General features: G+C 39.8%; 1 protein-coding gene across 2 annotated transcripts in view; it reads left to right on the plus strand.

The window, feature by feature from the left end:
* The window catches only part of ADAMTS6 (ADAM metallopeptidase with thrombospondin type 1 motif 6), a 274,021-nt gene extending 252,917 nt beyond the window's left edge, over positions 1 to 21,104 (plus strand). Inside the window, exons 23-25 of one of the 2 annotated variants that reach the window (XM_027101008.1) lie at positions 2,023 to 2,199; positions 4,918 to 5,074; positions 17,960 to 21,104. In XM_027101008.1, the coding sequence (XP_026956809.1) occupies positions 2,023 to 2,199; positions 4,918 to 5,074; positions 17,960 to 18,069 (444 nt within the window). In that variant the 3' untranslated portion in view covers positions 18,070 to 21,104. The remainder of the gene's footprint in view (positions 1 to 2,022; positions 2,200 to 4,917; positions 5,075 to 17,959) is intronic. The other variant, XM_027101010.1, reaches the window with a different exon arrangement.
* The last annotated feature ends 641 nt before the right edge of the window (positions 21,105 to 21,745 follow it).

Below are 21,745 nucleotides of genomic sequence, written 5' to 3' on the forward strand. Positions count from 1 at the left end.
GGAGTGAGGAAAGAACAAGAAACAGGAGACTTGTTAGAAAGCCATTGCAATGTTACACGTAGCTAGTGATGTTTGTCTGTAGTAAGGTTAGTGGCAGTGGAGACAAAGAGAAATCAACAGATGACTGAGTATATTGGTAGAGTGAGGCAGCAGCTAGAAATAAGGATGTTGATTTGGCTGTGAAAAAGAATAACAGGGATCGGGAATTTCTCTCTTGATTTCTAAATCCCTAACTAAAACCTTTTTTGGAACCATATTGGAAAGAACTGGATGTTATTCTCCTTCAAAATGCATCTTAATGTAATGTTTTCTAAGTTGAAGGAAATGTACTCCGTTACCACATTCATTGTGATGAAGAGTGTTCATGAGATCCTTGATTTACACCTGAAAGAATTTTAATATTTTTCTTTCTTTCCATGACATGAACCAGGTTCAAGGTTTACCCCTGACAAAGCCACTCAGGGGTGTGTACATTGTTCAAGAAAACATTCCCATCCCACAACTGGTACATGTTGATTTACCTAAAAGTAAATCAAAACTGTCATCTTCCCAAATAAAGGAGGGTATATATTTATAGAGTGCTTTCTCAAAACCCTCTGCTGTATCCTGAGGATGGGGGCGAGGTTGTGTACGAAAATGAAGCAGAAATGAAATAATGTTAAGGAGCTTATAGTCTGGTAGGAATGAGAAGACTTATGAATACATAATTATAAAATAAGAAATTGATGATTAGGGGCACAAGAATTTATATATTCTTGCATCCTCTTTTATGTTACTTAACCTTGTGTTCACCTATCTATCTCCTACATTAAAATTGTGAGCTCCTTGAGGTACAGATTGACTTATTCATTCTTATGGTCTCCCCTCCCCCCAGTTTAGTGTAGTTCCTGTAGGAAATTTGGAAATGGCTTTTGAATGAAAGGTATAGAAACAGGGCTTCAAAATATTGTGGGTAAGGGTCTCACTTCACTGAGAAGAAGTACAGATTATAAGGAAGGGCTCAGATGTGCAGGGGAGAAAGCTGGAGGACTTCAATCAGCCACCACGTTGAATAGGTGGCTCTAGAACAGAGCACTCCAATTAACTTGGAAAAGAGGTAAGTAATAGACTTCATGACATAGGAAGAAGGATCTTTTCCTCAGTATGAAGAGCAGACTGGTCCAACTAAAGAACAGTCAAGTTCATTATGTTTAACTGATGGACAAGCAAATGTCTAGAGATTTTCTGTACAGTAAACCTTTACCTGTGATCATGTATCCTTAGCTAGCACACTCTAAGAATACAGTTGGCCCTCTATATCTCTGGGTTCCACATCCATGGATTCAACCAATCAAAGATTGAAAATGTTTGGGAGAAAAGTTCCAGGAAGTTGCAAAAAGTAAAACTTGAATTTGCCATACACTGGCACCCATTTACATAGCATTTACATCGTATTAGGTATTGTAAGTAATCTAAAGATGATCTAACGTATACAGGAGGGTATGTGTTGTCATTTTATACAAGGGACTTGAGCATCCATGGATTCTGGTGGCCTCCAAGGTCCCGAAACCAGTCCCCTGTGGATACTGAGGGACAACCGTACACATCTAAATCAAACCTTAGCTTGCTTCACAAAGACAACTTCTGATGGTCTACTAGTAACATAAGAATTCTTTTCAGAAGACTACACCTAGCAAGTAAGAAACCAAGGATTCCACATTCCAAAAATTAGCAGAATCTTATCACAACTGAATATGGCCAAGAATAGGGAGGAATCACGGAATAAGCCTACACACAATAAAAGAAGAAAGTATGCTGCCAAGAAAAGCAGAGTTTGGATTTAGCTCTTAAAGACCGTAGGGAAAAAGATAAAAGTCCTTCTATTTAAAAACTTAAGGAATTTTCATATATGTAAGACTGCCTAGAATTTAGTATGTGTGTATCTTGTTTACCCAAACACACATTTACTTGGAGAAAGACTTTCCTCAGATTTTTCTCTGTCTTTAGACTATCATTATTCATTAGTATTTGTTTTATTTACAGTGCACTCCCAAATGTGGTCCAGGATTCAAGCATCGGATTGTTCTGTGCAAGAGCAGTGACCTTTCTAAAACATTCCCAGCAGCACAATGTTCCGAGGAGAGCAAACCCCCTGTCCGCATCCGCTGCAGTTTGGGCCGCTGTCCTCCTCCTCGCTGGGTGACAGGAGACTGGGGCCAGGTAGGGCAGTTGGACTGTGCGTTCCTGCTGAAGCAGCACCTTGAGACACTTGAGGTTCCTGACTGGGTCATTGTAGGGGCTCAAGAGATGAGTAATAACACATAGAGATCCAGGTGTGAGATGTGAGTGTGAGACAGTGCATAGGCAGCAGCAGTCACACATAGACACACTGAGCCATGTTTCTCCCATACCTACACACTTCCCACTTTCACCTACTCCTTGGATTCTAACATTTTAACATAAAATTAAAGAGAAATAGTCTAATGGCCAGAGATTTGAACAAGCTACCAAAAGTTGGATTCTAGTGCCAACTCCCTCAACTAATTCAAGACCAGATCAGTTAACACCATTGTCTTAGCTTTCCCACTTGCAAAATGACCTCTCTTAACCTCACAGAAAAGATGTGGAGGTTTTAATTAGCTTGATAATACGATTGACAATCTTTGAAATGTTATTAATACTTACTCTTCAATGGATTTAGCTGATGGAGACTATGAATTTGGGAAACGGGTATATAGGGCTTTTAGTATGTACTTTTATATTGATTGGACTCATTTCTATTTCTATTTTCAATTCCTATTTTTTCTTTCTTCCTTCTCAGTTGTCTTATCTTGCTGAAGGTCACCTTAAATCCTTTAAAAGCAAATTGATATATTTGGACAGAAGGAAAATTAAGTATTGTTAAGTATTGTTCTTTTGAATGTCAAAAAGGAAATTTATTAGGTTATGTTAAAAAATAATGCTCCAGAAAGAAAATTTCTAGTGAATCAATGCCCTTTTACTGAGGCTTTATAATTAACCTTGAGCTGGTCATTTTCTAATATCTGAGACCCAAATAAATCATAATGGCATATAACTACACCAGCATGATTTTGTTTGTGCTCTGGGCCTGCCATTACTTATTAATAATGGCATTTCATAGAAGTAGTTACCAAAATTATGGCCAAAATTCAATATTGCTAGAGTGCAGCAGTATCTACAGACTCTTCGGGGAGCGGGCAAAGATTTTCAGTCTCCATTAAGGCAAATAAATATACTTGCTCTGTGCTCAGCCCTGTGGGGAAACAAAAGAAGTATGATCATAAAATAATTAACATGTGCATTGTCTAACAAATAATTAATAATTTACTTTTGTATAACAGTATTTAGTTTGATTTACAAAGTGCTCAAATGGAATATACATCATAAGCTTAAGTAAACATTGAATGCAATGTCTTTCTCTGTAGAAGTGTGACAGTTTCACAATTTATAACTGATAGAGATATGGGAACATATGTATATGTATAACTGATTCACTTTGTTATAAAGCAGAAACTAACACACCATTGTAAAGCAATTATACCCCAATAAAGATGTTTAAAAAAAATGTATAGTATAGAGCTATAGCTTTCAAGTCTTTTTGATTATGATTTATAGTTAGAAATACAGTTTATCTAATGACCATGTTCACACATATATATGGATAATTAAAGCAAAAATTTCGGAAAAAAAAAAAAAAAGAATCAGTACAGACATGCTCTTATCATTTTTATTTAAACCGGCTAGGAATTTCCTTTCTTATATATTCTTTGTTGCAATTCACTGTTATATAAAGGGCATTTGAAAGTTTTTGCGTGTTGATAATTTCACCAAATTTACAGTTATCAGTTTGAGATTGTTCTTTTAAATATTGTCAAGTCCTTTTCTTCTCCTCTATATTTTCAATTCAGTTTCCTAAAATTGAAATTAACCAGTGAAAATACATTTTCAGAGATGCTTTACTACATGTTTATGGTGCATTTATTTTTCATTCTGTATTTAGAAACTTAAAAGTATCTGTAAATATCCTTGCAAGTCCTATAAGTGCTTTGAGAGTTTTTGCAAATAAATCCAACAGGGCCTCGGTTTGTTTACCTTGTAAACATCACCATCACCTGTCTCTGCACAATTAGCTCCTCATCCCTTTGATCCCAAATCTCACAGGCTTTCTGGTATTCTGGGTGGCAGTCCCAAAGAATAGACCACAGCTTTATTCTTCAGCCTGGACAGCTGATCAGTCCCAGCTGAAACTAAGCCCCTCAGAGAGTAACTTCAATTCTAAAGTAACCGAATCCCCGAGTAGATGAAAAAGGAGAGGGAGACGTGCTAATTGGCTAACACCAGACCTCTTCTCAGATTTGTCTCAGATTTGTGTGACTGAACATACCTCACAAAACTCAAGGAACTTATTTATGCCCTTTTTTTTTTCCAAACTAGTCCCATCACCAGGCCCCACAGCAGTCACTGCTGTTATACTGAACTAATATTTTGATCAGATTAAGAGCACTCCAATAGACCATCAGGTTGTTTTCCCACAAACCTATAATATATAAATAGGCAGCAATAGTGATGTCCCAGCCCTAGAACCTCTGATTATTCTACTTCATCACAAATATTTTCTCATTATACTCTTGTTTAAGTTCACCAGCACTGCTTGGAACTATTGAAATAATAGCCCCAAAATCTCCAACTGTTGTCTTCTGGAAACTAAGTTGCTTCCATTTTCTAGGGTAATAACATGATCCTTGAGTTTCTAAACCAGTTCTGTAATAGAATGACCTAATCATATACCTCTCCAAGGTGAACTACATATGGGCTTTAAAAGCTAATATCTATGGTGTTTGAAATGACATAGTATCTTTTTTACCTCCTGAAAATTGTTGAGGTCAGTATTTTGTTTCTCCCTGTCTTTTGGTTTAGTGTTCTGCTCAGTGTGGACTTGGACAGCAAATGCGGACTGTGCAGTGTCTTTCCTACACTGGACAGGCATCGAGTGACTGTCCAGAAACTGTTCGACCTCCATCGATGCAGCAGTGTGAAAGCAAATGTGACAGTACCCCCATTTCCAGTACTGAAGGTAAGTTTCCCAGCACCTCCAGTATAGAAGGTAAGGGGCCTCTGGTCTCTAGTGGTTCACCTATACTGATTCCCAGAGTTCAAAAAGCCCCATAAAACCACTGTGGTAGTGTGTCTGCATAGAGCATTTGTGAAAGCTACATATATACTGGATATGTAATCAGGAAACCTAAGTTTTCTTCCAGACTGTTCCATTAACTGTATGACCTTATTAAGTCAACTTTTCTGGAGCTAAGTTTACTTACCTATGCATTGAGGGAGTGGGGTGGATAATCTGTAAGGTTCTGTCCAACCTAGCATTCTATGTTTGACTTGTGCTAGAAAGATAGAGATGATTTCTAATGAACCAAGCTTAAAACTGAAAACGTCTATTTCTTTTTGGCTACAACAATGGACCTCTGCTATTGTAAAGATTAAAATTCATGCTTGTGATACATATAATGAAAGCATATGTTTGAAACTACTTATGTTACAAATGCTAATTTTCTCCTTGAAGAAAAATAGAAGAAGGTTATTATATATCTGTTTATATAGGAGGACAAAAGTCTTCAGACTCTGAAATTTCTCTTTGTTATATATGGGGAAATCCCTTTATTAACAGCAGATGCCCATCCAAGTCCTGAATTTTCTTATATCTTATTTAAATAAAGGTACTCTGTTTATTCAGTTAAGCATTCATTGAAATTTCCTGAATGCTACTATGTGCAAGGCATAATAACAGAAACTATGTGGAGTGTAGAGACAAAAATGGCATAGTCAGGAAGTTCAGACTGCCTTCTCACATGAAAATGGAAGCATGATCAAATATACAAACATCTGAAGCCATGAATTTTAATTATGTAAGAAACCCAGCCATCGGACTCTGCTTTAAAAACAAAACAAAAATAAAGAGCTATGCTGACTATAATTTGTGACTACTTTTCAAATGAAAATGATATGGTCATTATTCTATTAAAAAGAAATTGTTTCTTTTTATCAGATCTATCCAGTTTGAGGGATTTTTTTTTAATCCTATTTTTCAATGTTTCCATAAGGAATTTCATTTTAGGAAGAGCAATCATCTTGCACGACAAGATGCAGAAAACTTGATTCTTTGCAAGTGGCCTGGTTCTTATATCTGAGCCTCAACACAATATACTTACTGTGTAACTTACTCTTTCAAAGAAGTAAAGCCTTACCCTATATTAATTCAAAATCAGAAGTTTAATTTGCAAAATCTCTGGCTCTAGTGCCATTTCCTTTTTTTTCCCTTTGGCAAGGGATGCTCTGGAAATCTAGCTTTCCTTCTCTTGAGAAGGGCTCAAAATCTGTGACAAACAGAAGTACTTTTCATAGCAAAACTATTTTCTTTAAATGATCTAAATTTTAAAAATCTCTTTTCTCTAAGATTTGTAGCAAACAAGTCTTTATGTATTGTAAATTATTGGTATTCAGTCATGTGGGTTTGGGAGTCTGTTTTTCAGAGTTGGAAGATAAAAGGTTAAGGTGGACGAGAGGATATAACTATCATATTAAACTATGTTGTGTATTATGTTAGGCCCTTTATATTTATTATCCATTTTATATATCTCATATACATAAATATCTGTGTGTATTATATAATCGTGATAACAACCTTCCGAGAGTTGGTATTACTGATGAGGAAACTAAGGCACAGAGAGAGATAGTGACTTACCCACATTACAAGAGTAGGAAGTAGTAGAGTCAGGATTTGAACCTAGATTTGGAAGAGCCCTAGGGCATGTCATTTTCAACTACGTTTATTTGCTATTTGTAATTCACTCTTTAAAATCAGGAATTTTAAGCTGTGACAAAGTGAGAGAGTGGCATGGACATATATACACTACCAAACGTGAAATAGATAGCTAGTGGGAAGCAGCCGCATAGCACAGGGAGATCAGCTAGGTGGTTTGTGACCCCCTAGAGGGGTGGGATAGGGAGGGTGGAAGGGAGGGAGATGCAAGAGGGAAGAGATATGGGAACATATGTATATGTATAACTGATTCACTTTGTTATAAAGCAGAAACTAACACACCATTGTAAAGCAATTATACTCCAATAAAGATGTTAAAGAAAATCAGGAATTTTAACGTGAAAACAGAGCTTGTGATTATGAAGTACAGACACTTCTGGCATGACTGTCAAAAGATTAAGTCTTGGGGCTTCCCTGGTGGTGCAGTGGTTAAGAATCTGCCTGCCAATGCAGGGGACACAGGTTTAAGCCCTGGTCCAGGAAGATCCCAACGTGCCATGGAGCAACTATGCCCGTGCACCACAACTACTGATCCTGCGCTCTAGAGCCCGTGAGCCACAACTACTGAGTTCGTGTGCCACAACTACTGAAGCCCACGCACCTGGAGCCCATGCTCTACAACAAGAGAAGCCACCGCAGCTAGAAGCCTGTGCACCGCAAGGAAGAGTAGCCCCCGCTCGCCACAACTAGAGAAAGCCTGCGTGCAACAACAAAGACCCAACACAGCCAAAAATAAAATAAAATAAAATAATTAAATTAAAAAGAAAAAGATTAAGTCTTAATGGTTGTTGAAAGACTGGCTTTTTAAAAATATATATATTTATTTATTTTTGGCTGCGTTGGGTCTTTGTTGCTGAGCACAGGCTTTCTCTAGTTGTGGCTAGTGGGGGTTACTCTTCGTTGCAGTGCATGGGCTTCTCCTTGTGTTGGCTTCTCTTGTTGCAGAGCATGGGCTGTAGGCGCACAGGCTTCAGTAGTTGCGGCACGCGGGCCCTCGAGTGTGCAGGCTTCAGTAGTTGCGGGGCATGGGCTCAGTAGTTGTGGCACGTGAGCTCTAGGGCGTGCAGGTTTCAGTAGTTGTGGTGTGCAGGCTTAGTCGCTGTGGCACGTGGGCTCAGTAGTTGGGGCTCGTGGGCTCTAGAGTGCAGGTTCAGTAGTTGTGGCACATGGGCTTAGTTGCTCCGCGGAATGTGGTATCCTCCCAGACCAGGAATTGAACCCGTGTTCCCTGCATTGGCAGGCGGATTCTTAACCACTGCACCACCAGGGAAGTCCCAGAACTGGCTTTTTTGACATGCCCACAATAATATATGTTGAAGTTATCTTCATAACTTCATTTTAGGCCGTTTTAATAATTTCTCCAAATGCTTCTCTATAGTGGATAATTATCATACATAAGCTTTGCAGCTGAAAATGTAGTGCTGTTTTTATAGTGGGAAGAATATCATTTGCAACTGCACTTATTTCTGCCTTAAAGAAATTCTCTTAAAATGGATAGGTGTTAATCTGATATTTCTTGGATTATTTGGAGAAATACCTCATAGTCATCTCTGTCTGGCCAAATCACCTTTTATTAATATTAATCTGAAGTAAGCAGTTAGGACAATATTTTTATCCTTCTCAGTAAAGGAGGAAACTTTTAGGAAATTATTAATCCTGCAAAGTATGACTAATCTTAGAATTGTTATTCCCTAAAGCTGTTGACTCATTTAAGACACGATCACTCTCTTTTATAAAATTAGAATTAAAGTAGAAACAGTATATCTGTTGTAACTTGTTTTGTGTTCTCTTTAGCTTCCCAATAGTATATACTGAATATATTTAAATACCTGAAACCATCTGTTCATTTCATCAGAAGCTACTTATTGAATGCTTGCTGCGGCCAGCCTCTGCCATTTATTATGGAAAATTCCAAACACTTATAAGTTCGTAGTCTTACGGGAAAGATACTTCGTTTTTTAAAAATGCAAGGTAGAATGTGTTATATGGAGCGGTTTACACAGGTGCTAAGAGTGCTCATATGAATGACTGATGACTTTAACATTTTGGATCAAGGCAAGCTTCATAGACTAAGTGGTCCATGAGCCAGTTGTAATCTGTGGTTGGAAAAACCCAGTGTGTACCCTGAGAAAAAGGATGAAACAGTTGATTGAAGTTATAACGTCATCCATAGAGATATGAAACAGCCAGATAACATGGATTTTAAAAGAGAAGAGGCTCTTGCATGAAAGTAATGTGAGAGTGACCTGATAGTCCGATCAGGGAGAGAGGAAGTGCCTCTTACAAAGGGGAACTTGGGAGGCAAGTCCAATTGTGGGGGAAGGAGCAGGTTCTGGTTAATGCAGGACGTAGAAGAGGACCCCTTTTTTTCTACCGGAATCAGGTTCCCTTGACTCTTGGAAAGGAGGCTATTGAGAAACTAGTTCATCTCTACTCCAAACAAGACAGGGTAGGACTAACAGAGCTCTCTTGGGATCTAAAATACAGTCTTTCATTGGGATCTTTACGGGTAACACGGGCCGCTGATAGAATCTTGGGTATTGTTTCAACTACTGAAGTTTAGGAGATGGTTCCTCTCCTGATATCTTATTATTAAAATAATAAAAAGTTTCAAACATACAGCAAAGTTGAGAGAATTTTACAGTGGACACCCGCCATCTAGATTTTACCGTTAGCATTTTACTGAACTTGATTTATCACATAGATATCTATCTGCCCGTTCGTCAAGGTGGTGGTGTTTAAAAAATGTTCTCTCCAGTCATCCAACCATAAAGTCATTTAATTAGCAAACCTACCTCATGTGCCAGCCACTGAGACTAGGAAACGTTCCTGTCCTCAAAGGAAGCACAGTTTAGGAGGGGTGGCAACATGCAAACAAATAATTTTCACAATATGGGCAGTACTGTAATAGGGGTAGAAAGAGACTACCATGAGTACACAGAGGAAGGGGTTATTCAGCAGAAGCATCATAGAGAAGGAAAGCTTGAGCAGGGCACTGGAAGGTGTGAAACAGTTGGCCAAGAAGATGTTGAAATGCTGGGCATTGCTGGCAGAAGGTGATTGTGTGCAGTCACGGGGCTGTGGAGTCAAACATAGTTCAGTATGGTTGCAGAGGGTGGCATATGAACAGGTAGTAGAGATGAGGCTACAAAGAAAGAGACAGGGACTTAATTTGGAGGGTCCTGTATGCAGTGGAAGGAAGTTAGGACTCTATCCACCAGTTCTGGGAACAAGTGAAGGAAATTGGGGAGTGACATACTTAGGCTGGCCGGTGTATAAAGGGGCAGAGGGAAGATAGCCTTGTGTGGGAGAAGAGTTAAAAAGTTGTTCTAAGAGTCCAGGCTAGAGATGATGAAGGCTTGAACTCAGGCAGATATAGCAAGGATCAAAAAGAGGGTAATGGGGCTTCCCTGGTGGCGCAGTGGTTGGGAGTCTGCCTGCCGATGGAGGGGACGCGGGTTCATGCCCTGGTCCAGGAAGATCTCACATGCCGCAGAGCGGCTGGGCCCGTGAGCCATGGCCGCTGAGCCTGCGCGTCCGGAGCCTGTGCTCCGCCACGGGAGAGGCCACAGCGGTGAGAGGCCCGCGTACCGCAAAAAAAAAAAAAAAAAAAAAAGAGGGTAATGAATTGGAAAAAAAGAATAAAATGGAAAGGAGAATAAAAAGATCCTGATGAACAATTGGACATAGGGATGAGAATATGATGTGGAAATGTTCAGTATGACCCCCAAGTTTCAGATTTAGGGAACTGGATACTATTAATCATGGTGAGGAATTTAGGCATCTATATGGAAATTAAGCACATTAGTCCCCGAAAGCCATAATAAAATAGTGGAATTTGAATAACATTTTAAAAAATAAAAATAAACAATAGAGATTGATTGAATAAATGGAAGGTTAAGGCAACAAAGGATAGTAAGAGAAAGAAAATCAGAAGTGGAGCATCAAGAAATTAAAAGTAAATATTGAGAGGGAACTAGGAGGAGGAAGAAGGAAGATATAATTTGCCATGTTTAACATCTACTTTAGCTTTTCATTCCTGAAAGCCTTCGGCTAAGAGTGAAGGCGTTATAGGCTTCATCTTAACAGACTGCCACTGATGAGGGTAACACTACATTGCTGCTAAGAGTGAATTATAGACACACTGGGTATCACTGCATTTGAAATACTACTCAGTAATTTTTTAAAGTACATCGGGCAGCTGAGACTAACGTACTCAAGCTCACCTGAATTTCTATCCCAAATTCCACTTTATTCATCTTTATTCAGTTTCAGGTTCCCTTGTAGTTTGGTGAGTCTTTTCAGCTTCTCAATAGCACAAGGCACTCTGTCATCTAGTAGTTATTGCTGCCAAATAATGATTCATGGTGTGGAAAGATGAGCAGGAAAGGTGTGGTTAGTATACATTGGTTTACCAGACCAGGTTGTCTAACGGTGGCTTTGGCAGGTCTCAGTCTCCCTCAAGTACATGATTTTGAGAGAGCCTAAGCAGCTCCAGAAACCTCCTGAGATCCATGGAACAAAACAGCTACTGAATATGGGTTTTAAGGTGGCTTCTGATGTATTAAAATCAGTGAAAGGAATGAATGGTGAAGGTCATTTGAACTGTGATTTCAAGGAGGTGAGGAAGACCAGACATTTTTGTTGCCAGTTTTTAAAATGGTCATAATCTACCTTAGCATTCAGGGTTACGTTCCCAACTGTCTGGTTTGGAGGGAACCCTGGATTTGCATTGGGATCAAAGCACCTCAAGTTGACTGTGGGTGGCATCCAGGGAATAAGACTGGGTAAGAAGAAACCAAGAAAGCAAAGGAGAGAAAGAAGTGGCTTAGTCCATGGCAGGATGGAATCAGAATAAAGTTCCATAGTTGATACCACCTTGCTTCAAGGGTAAAAAGTCAGTGGACTGTTCCCACTGCAATGAATACTGTCAGGTTCCTAGGCAAAACATGTTATTTCATCCTTTTCCAGTTTGAATATGTAAAATATCAAGGACTCAAGTACAGTTTCATCAGGAAAAGTATGCTGAGTTCACATCCCCCGCCCCCAACTCCTGCACCACACATGCACATGCGCAGCCTTTGCCACCATTTCACTTCTCACCAGGCTCTGCCTCTCCATGGGCAGTTTGACAGAGGTACAGCTGGTTGTACTTTTGTAATCCAAAGGATAGACCTGTAGGTAAGAGTCAAAACTCTCTGCTTACTGTGCTCTCCCTCTGAATTTCAGAAAGAACTTACAGGCACAGAGAACATGCATTCTCCAAAGAAAGATGCTGAATGGTCCAACTTGGTCATGGAAGGCTATGTCCCTGTGTATCCCAACTCCTCCATTGATATGATTTAGGCAGGCTTGGCAACATTTTCTGAAATGGATACAGTTTATTTACAGAAATACAGTTGCTCTTATACTCCATGCATTAAGTCAAGCCATCAAAGTCACAATGAATCCCCATCCAATTGCATTCTAAATTTATAAGCCTATGTTCAGTGTATTTTGAAATCATGTCTTTTAGGTCAGAGTTTTGAAATATTAATGTAAAGCACCTGGGGAAAAACTCACTGGCACTTCAATGATAAGTAGATTCATGTGTTGCCTATGAAACAGGTTGTCTAATTTTATCATTCAACTCTACCAGAACCCAGATTACCAGTGAGATCCACTCCAGCATACCTGGCAAGTTGCTTAAGATTCTAATCATGGGTCTAGTTCACATCGTATGGCCTACGAGCTGGCTTTCAGCCCTTGATACATCCCTAAGTCTCTCTGAGAAAATGTAGGAATAGTCCATAAATTGTCATTCCCACCAGAAATCTCTAGCCTTGGATAAAGTGAAACTTTATTTTCAGGCAGGGAGGTGAGAGGAGATGTAAAAAAAGGAGAGACTAGTTAGGTCCACAAAATATTTCCTAGAAACCACACAGTAAGGACCTCTCATCCTTCTGATAGACTCTGAAGAAAAAAGGTAGAAAGAGTGTCTTGTCATTCTTCTCCCTAGAGAGTACTTAACTGGTACATGAAGTTAGTAGAAGAGAAAATCGGGCTCCTTCATCTTAAAATCTTTGACCCTGCTGGCTCAGATTCTGCTACTTAAAAAGCAGTAGATACAAGTGTATCTGTGTGAAGAAAACGTGATAGTAAAGATCAAACCTTCAAAATAGATCAGTTACAAAGTGATTATGTTATTACAAAAAATTCTACTTGAACTAAAGGATTCCTTTCAGTAACTCTCCTAGTATAATTGTTTATGTGCAGATTATGTATTACTTGGGTATAGAGAAACCAATATTTAGATATTTTAGATATCAGCTAGAAATCATTACCAACTGAGGATCATTCAGAAATTCAATCAAAACATGTCTGTTATTGTTTTGATTTCAATGGGAAAATGTGATTTAATTTATGCACAACATTTCCAGAATGGTTTTATCACAAATGTAACCTGTATTGTGTATTGGCTGAAGGGTAGGAATGAAAAGGCTATTTAATATTTTAAATGGGCTTTGGGGATGAGGCAGACAGACTAGTAAACGGTAAGTTTTATAATTAAGGCCTCACAACTACGTACATCAGCAAAATGTCAGTGAGTCAATCCAAGGGCTTATCAGGTTAGTCCTCTTTAAATAAAAAAGTGACACATGGGCTGAATGCACCAGTATAATTTAAAGTTTGTACTGATATTTTTAAGATTACACTCAGCTTTCTGTAATGATGGGGCTTTAAAACTTCTAGGTGTGTTAAAATGACCTTTCACTCGTGTAATTTTACAAAATCTAGGGAGAAAGGGGTAGTTGGAGAAATGTATTCAGGCTATTCTGAGTGCCCATGACCTAGAAGCCCCCTTTCAAAAAAAATTTACCCCTTCTCTAAGGTGGCAGAGCAAACCTCCTGATAAGGATGTCCCCAAAGACTGAATTACCAGGGCTATCAGCCAAGAATAAGAAGTATCGACAGGCAGAAACCTTTTTGCAGTAAGATGCCAAGAATGCTGCCAAAATAGAGTTTGGAGTCAGACAAACCTGAGTTCTGGTCCCACTTCTTAGACCAGCTGGCTGTGTGACCCATAGTGAGTTTTGTACGTAACCTTTTTGAGCTTCAGTTTTGCCATCAGTGTAAAGCTGACATTTTATATACTTAAAATGATTAAATGTATATAAATATGTAAAACTGCCTAAGGCAATGCCAGGCACATACGAAGCACTTGATAAATTATTTTTAATGTTATTACTAGATTAATCTCTCATGGAGTTAAAAGATCTGAAGAATGTAAGACCAGTCATTGGTGAGTAGGTTTTCATCGCTCTGAAGACTGACTCTTCCAGTCTAGGCAGTCCCTAGACAGCAAAACCAAGAAGTAGGAATGGGACCTTCCTCAGGGCCCCACCTTCATGGGAGCCCCCTACACTCCATCAAGGCTGTGTCCTTGTATAGCCCAAGAGTCACCATTTAATATCTCATCAAGGCCCATTATCTTCTTGGCAATCCTCAACCCTGGATCTTCCCTCAGATCTCTCCCTACCTCATCATAATTTACCTGCTCTCTGTTAAAGTCTTTTCATTAATTTGCTTATGTGTGCCAATGAAGAGCCTATATATATTTTGACAGGGATCCCGGAGAAATAATACAGGATGGTTGTTCTCCGATGTGTTATTGGTAACAGTAACAAGAGCTGATAAACTGAGTGTTCACTCTGTGCCAGGGCCACACATGTGCTGTAGGTGTTACCTCATACAAGCCTCACAACATCCTATGGGCTTCATTTCACAGATGAGGAAACTGAGATTTAGAGAGGTGAAGTCACTTGGCCAAGGACAAACAAATGCTGGGAGGAGGTAGTGCCAGAATTCACCCCCAGATCTGCCACCCCTCACCACTGGTGCTCTCAAGTCCTGGGACACACATAAGCAGTCCCTACCTCCCTAAGCTTGATCCTGCTCCTAGGGCCCAAATGAATTCCTGCTTTCATTCAAGTTACTTGGAGTCAGGTTAGCTGAGAACAAACTTAAAAGAGGTATTGGGACGTTCAGAGGGGGACACCCTGGCAGCTGGCCTCCAGCTGGCCCCTAGACTGGACACTGCTCCTAGCTGAAGGGCTGTGCTGGGGCCTCAGCATGCAAGGGAGGCTTCTCATTTACAGCACCTACCTAAGGAGCTGAATCCCTGAGTATTTAATAGCCTGAATGGGTGGATGGAGGGGGTGATTGGAGGAAGAAATAATTTATGAATATTTTATTTTATTCATTATTTATTGTCTACTATTTAATCAGATTCTAAAGTCTAAATCCAAAAGAAAAATCTGTGAATTTTCTTGTATTTTGCTCATCTCAGAATTTTCCTGGTTCAGAAACTCTTCCAAAAATGGAGTAATGAATCTCCCAATAAAGTTGTACCTCAGGAAATATTCTTCTTTGTTTTGTCTTCAAACTGACTTGTGTCTATAGGGCAGCATTTTCTCAGTAGTGATCTAAATATTGCATCCTTGTTGAGAAATTCAGAGCACAACTTACTCTCATCAGGTAGTAATAATAACTAATAGTGATAATGATAATAGTAATTCAGTATATTACACTTACTGAGAGCCAATGACCATTTTATGCACTGAGCTAGGTGATATCATAGGATACACATGCTACATGCGGGAGTGGGAACACTCATCTTCCCTATTCACAGATAAGGATGCTTAACCTCTTAGGCACAGAGAAGTTAAGCAATTTGTTCAGAGTCATAAAGTTCATAAATGGTAAAGCTGGGCTTAAACCCAGCAGTCTGGCTTCTAATTTTATTTCCTTGTACTATTAAAACAACCGGTCGTCCTCTATCCATTTATCAACTAAATCATTTCTATATTTTAGCAAAATAGACCAAAGCCAAAGTTTATTTGGTACTTTAAGCAGTCCCACCAAGCCCTGTTAACAGAGCATGACAGTGGTAGTCTCCGCTGGAGGGCTGCCCCATTAGGATGGTGATTTGAAATTAAAGATGAGTGATATGTGTCAGCTGTCCTCATCCTTTATGCTTAACTTTTCTCATCATTTTAATGAATGCATTATCTGGACAATATATTCCTCTAGGTAACACTGATACAACTTTTTTTTCCCACAAAAATATTCTTAGTCTAAACTTTTTTTGGTTACTTTTCACTGGTCATGACAGAGAGGGGGAAAAAAATAACAGGTGATTTCCAAATTAAAATATATGGGGACTTCCCTGGTGGCACAGTGGTTAAGAATCTGCCTGCCAATGCAGCAGACATGGGTTTGAACCCTGATCCAGGAAGATCCCACATGCCACGGAGCAACTAAGCCCAGGCACCACAACTACTGCGCTTGAGCTCTAGAGCCCGTGAGCCACAACTACTGAGCCTGTGCGCCACAACTACTGAAGCCCATGCACCTAGAGCCCATGCTCCACAACAAGAGAAGCCACTGCAATGAGAAGCCCGTGCACCGCAATGAAAGAGTAGCCCCTGCTTGCTGCAACTAGAGAAAGCCCATGTGCAGCAACGAAGACCCAATGCAGCCAAAAAACATTTTTAATTAATTAATTTTAAAATAAAATAAAATATATGGAAAAAATAAAATAAAATATATGGAGATATTTTCACCTAAAATTCAGGCTTGATTCACCAAATATCATCCAGTTTCTTCTTTTTTAGTACAAAGTTTAAAGAAATTTTTAATGTCTCTCCTACCTTCTTTCAGCCCAAACTTAAATTTATTGAAAATCTTAGTGTAGAAAGTTTCTATTCAAATTTCTGTTATTCTCTTTGTAAATCAAATTTCAAGTAAGGGAGTTCGATGGTGGCAGAACTTATGCTTTCAGAGGAGTAAGGGTTACAGTTTAAAATTTTCAGTCTTTCACCAAAAGAGCCTTGAAAGTGAGATCAATAAAATTGTTTCCTTACTTTTTAATAATAAGAACTGGAAACTTTCCCATTTCTTTGCATTTAATTTTCCATGTTTACCATATGGCTCATGTACCATGTACATGATCTCTTAGAACTTCAGTGGATTTCTGAAGCCAGGAAAAATAAACAAGGAAGCAACAACAACACTGTTACACTGAACATTTCCCAGTGTTCTGCCTGATTCTAATTACCTTAAACAGTTTACCCAGGATGCTTCAGTATAACCACCTGGAAAAATGAGGGTGGAACTTTAATTCTGGGAGGCAAACGTAATTACTAGATTTACAAAGTATTTTAAAATCCCCAGATAAAATTGAAGAGAGGACTGGAGAGGAATATCACTATTAGCAGTAGTGACGTTGTATGGGGTGGCAGGGGTTTCTGAGAATCAAAGGTCAGTCTCTTTTTCTGCACTGGCCCCTCAGCCCCATCTTGTGCAACCAGCCTCAACGGGAGGTGGAGAAAGAATCATTTATTCACCTTCTGGCTGCAAGAACAGCAGACTTCAACTGTGGCAATTCTAGTACTGAGGAGAAAACACACATAGGAAAAAAGAAGGCCATGTCTCACTTCCAAATTAAAAAAAGACATTTCTACATGTTTCCATAACCCACAGACTGCTGCCATTTGAGGCCAACCCCTCAAAGTTTTCCTCTTTGTCTAGTGTCGTTGCTGAATCTAGGCCACTGTCAGCAATCCTTTTCATTCACCGAGGCCCATCCCCACACCCCACAGATGCAGAGATTCTCCTGGGACATGTGTACTTTGGTATCAAACAATGCAACTCATGTTTGATTTTGGATAACCTTGCACTGCTGAATAAAATAACCCTTGAGAAAGAAGCAATAAAAGCGCTGTAAGAAAAATGACTCATGTTTCCAAGCTGTCTAAAGTGATCACTTATCCCAACAAATGGTAATTCTTTCAAGACACAGTGGGCATACACCATACTTATAAAAGTCTGGGAGAAAAGCCTTGCAATCATTTTTTTTTAATTTGTGTTAAAATGTATCAAAAAACTATTTCTGGTAGGGTGTACCAGACAGGGTATGCTTGAAAACAAAAACAAAAACCACATGGATGTGAAAGCCAAGGTGCACTGGCCCAAGGAGGCGGGATGGGGCAGGGGTGGGGGGGGTGGTCCTTGCTGAACATCCAGGCTCATTGTTTATGTACTTGTTTTTGTGCCTCTAATTGTTTTCCCTTTTCTGCCCTCACTCATTAGAGTGCAAAGATGTGAACAAAGTGGCTTATTGCCCACTGGTGCTGAAGTTCAAATTCTGCAGTAGAGCATACTTCAGACAGATGTGTTGTAAGACCTGCCAAGGACACTGACCCATGGAAAGCCAGAGAGAGCGCCTTGTCATTTCATCGTGGAAATGCATCCATCACAGAGAGCCACCCAGAGGAAGAGGATTGATGTCCTTGCAAATGCATTACCCTGTGGAAAACGTAACCACTGGTCAGCTCTAGCTGACAGGATTTCAATATTATTTTAACTTCTGTGAAGTGGGATTTTTTGATCCAAAGTGCTGGACACGGTATTAGGAGGGAATGCCAGATTGGAGAGATCCAAACAACACAGGGAGACTTGTTTACTGTGGAACGTTTGTGTTCTTTCGAGTAAATCCAATAGCCTGTTTACCTCCTTGGACCATTAAGATAATTTTTATTATGGACTTAGCAATGACACTGAATCCATTTGTATTTAAAACTGTTTAAAATGTAGCTGTTTTGACTTGGTCAACTATGGAAGTAAAGAAGATTCAGAAATCTTAAGTCATAGCTTAAAAATATTTACTATACTTTATCACTACAACAGCACCACGATTTAAATTCTAAAACGGGCTTTGAACTGTAATTTAAGGAGCAATTATAAATCAAAAGTAATGAAAGTTTGTATTATTTTTCTTCATTCCACTTAATTTCCTTAGGAATAATCCCCCTGTTCTGAACACTGCTGTGAGCCATATATCAACTATATTAAACTGAACAACAATGAAGGACTTAGTTTAAAGCAGTGCATCAGTTACTGCAGCTGTGCAAGTCTATAAATTCACTGCTAAAAGACTGTGGCTAACTTGCCATTGTGCAAGTGAAGCTGAGATTTCCATTAAAACTTTAAGAGAAAAACATTTCAATTTCATGCAGAAGCCAGACCTGGGGTATGGTAGAGACTGAAGTACCAGGCCTTTTGCTGCCATCACACAGGATGCCTCAGTTCTTATTTGAGTCACCCCAACTCACTTGTGTTTACATCCTCTCCAGCCACAGAACGGCTTCTGCCCTATTGGATTGTTGCATATGCATGTTGAGCTTGCTGAGATGATACCATGCAGAAGATAGACTGGCTCAGTGACAACCAGGCAGACCCTTTTGCTGACAATTATGATGGGTTCCAGATGTCCCTTCTTTGATATGGCAGAAGGGCATTTATTTATATGAGAACAAGTGTGTGTGTGTGCGAGCGCTTTTGAGTGTGTGGGTAGATGAGTGTGCTTGCACATAGATGTGCTATTTCTATGAGTTTTAAAGTAGGCAAGGGATAATAACCAAAGAAGAAAAACTCATGAAGACTAGAGATCATAAAGCATCATTTAATAGTCACTCAACCAAGTATTTTGTATTTTTTATGGATACTCTGAATGGCAATTAAATGTGAAACCCGATTTCTTGGGCAAGTCAAATTCTAGAGTCAAGTCCACCTAAATTAAACTGACTAAGCTCACATTTTCCCAGTCCACATCACACTCATCAAGAGATTTGACAGTGAGATTTTTAAAAAGAGATAAAAAAAAGAGGGTACTTGCTTATATGAATATTTTGTACTTGAACACGTGCAGCAGGATCTTGAATGTGTTTTGTGTCCTACACATGAGTGCACCTTGCGACACCAACACCTCAAACTCAACCCAAATGGCTACTTTGTAAAGCTGCTACTTGCAGTTAAAGAGTACATTTGACTTAAATCCATCACTGTGCTCTGAAACAACATGTCAGGTGTATCACATACACCATAACCTAAAGTGGTTGATTAGGTTTTTTCAGAAAGGGAGACTCACAGACTTCAAAACCAAACTGTCAGGTTTGCTGTGGACAGTCAGCACGGGACGTTCATTGCTCTGTGTGCTCAGTCGCCCTCATCTGAGTCTCCTCGCCTGCTTTCTCTCTCAGCACCACAGCTCATGTCCCTGAGTTTCCAGAGAGAGCGATTGACAGTAGACAAGAGTGGCCAGGACCCCAGTCTCTGCTGCCTTGGAAAAGACAGCCCAAGTGCCACCTCAGCCATCAGTGAAGGGCAGGCAGCCACAAGCAGCACGGCCCCAGCACTGGCTTCCTTTGGTACCTTGCAAAGAGCACTTAACTTGGTGCTAATGTGCCCTGGTGAAATAAAATAAGCGAACAAAAGATGTTTGGTTTCGCTGGCATTTTAAGCATAGGTTTGCTATCGGGATCTGCTTTTCTCCAACGTAAATATCAGCTTATGTTTTTATTTCAAACAGATTCCTTACATTACTGACTAAAGGCTACTTTTCCCCTCACCCGGGAACTAACATGGTGAGGGCCATACCCCTGAGTCCCGTGCAGCACCCCAACTGGTGCTAGAAGAGGAGGGCAGACGTGTCCCTCTGGGGTGTGCAACGGCACCAAGGCCAGGGGACAGAGAACTCCCGGGGACAGCATCAGATTACCTTTCTAGAAGGAACCAAACACAGGATGTGTAACAGGACTAAATTTTCAATTGGCCTTGAATTTAAACCTGAGTGAGGAAAAGTCATATTCCACAGCACATCACAGTACTGCTGCTACTCTGTTGTCAACCACGTGGCTACATGGTGCTCTATTCCTAAATGATGACAACAGGATTGTTGGCAGATGCTGAGCCACCATGGCTGGCCCTCCAAAATATATATAGGCTACTTAGGGAACCCCAAGGAAACTGGTACCCCGTGGCCGAGAGCAGTATCCGCCACTGGCATAAGACCCACCAAAAAAGGCAAGGTAAGCGTACCCAACGGACTCCTTAAAGAGTCTATATTTCATTAAGAATTTTATTATTTGAGTGAATGTCACATAGGTATCCTTAATAATACAGAATGAAATTACCTTTGTATTATTGCGATTAGTTGTTGCTTATATTTTATACTCAGTATTAATGTGGTACACTGTTACTTTTTTTTTTGCTTTTGTAAATTATATTCTAATTTATTGCCATGTTTCCTAACACGTGTCCTACATTCAATCTCCTGCTTGTAATGAAAATGAAAAAGTCATTGTAACACTTGATGGAGTGAAATTCCACACCAGGCACAGATTTTTTTTTAACATAGATAATTTAGTAAAAATAAAATTCAGCTTGTAAGAATGATTCAGATGGAAGTTGTCTATTCCCTGAAAAGCTGGTGTTAAACTCACAATAGGAGGACTCTCTATCCCTTGCAATACCACACTACATTATCCAAATTTTCCAGGTAGTGTACAGGATTGCGATAACTTGTTGCATTCTTTTCTTTGGCCGCGCCGAGTGGCACGCGCAATCTTAGTTCCCCGACCAGGGATCAGACCCGAGCCCCTTGCAGTGGAAGCGCAGAGTCTCAACCACTGGACGGCCAAGGAAGTCCCACTTGTTGCATTCTTATTACCCTCCTCAGAGATTGCACCTACTTGTATTTCAGTAACATCTAAATGCAAGGCCTCAGTTATTTCTGGTGGGGCTATATCCCCAGATGCCACCAGCCAGCTATTCTAAGGCCAGAAAGGAAGTCCAGATTGGCCACTGCCACATACCTTCAGTCACAGGGCCCACAACTCTTTTGCCCCCTGCTTCTTTTGCCTTCCATGTAAATTCTTTAGCATAGAAGAGGACGCAAGATATTTCACTGTGGAAAGGGTGCTGAACAAAGAATTCATGCTTGAAGGGTTTTTCTACTCAGACTCAACTGGGAACAAAGAACATGATGAGCATACTTTTCTGCCTCCAGACTTTTCCTCTTAGGCTGAGCCGCTTTGC

Source organism: Aethalodelphis obliquidens, unplaced genomic scaffold (assembly GCF_003676395.1).
Source record: "Aethalodelphis obliquidens isolate GAN/ISIS:26980383/991018 unplaced genomic scaffold, ASM367639v1 scaffold4, whole genome shotgun sequence".
NCBI lineage: Eukaryota > Metazoa > Chordata > Mammalia > Artiodactyla > Delphinidae > Aethalodelphis > Aethalodelphis obliquidens.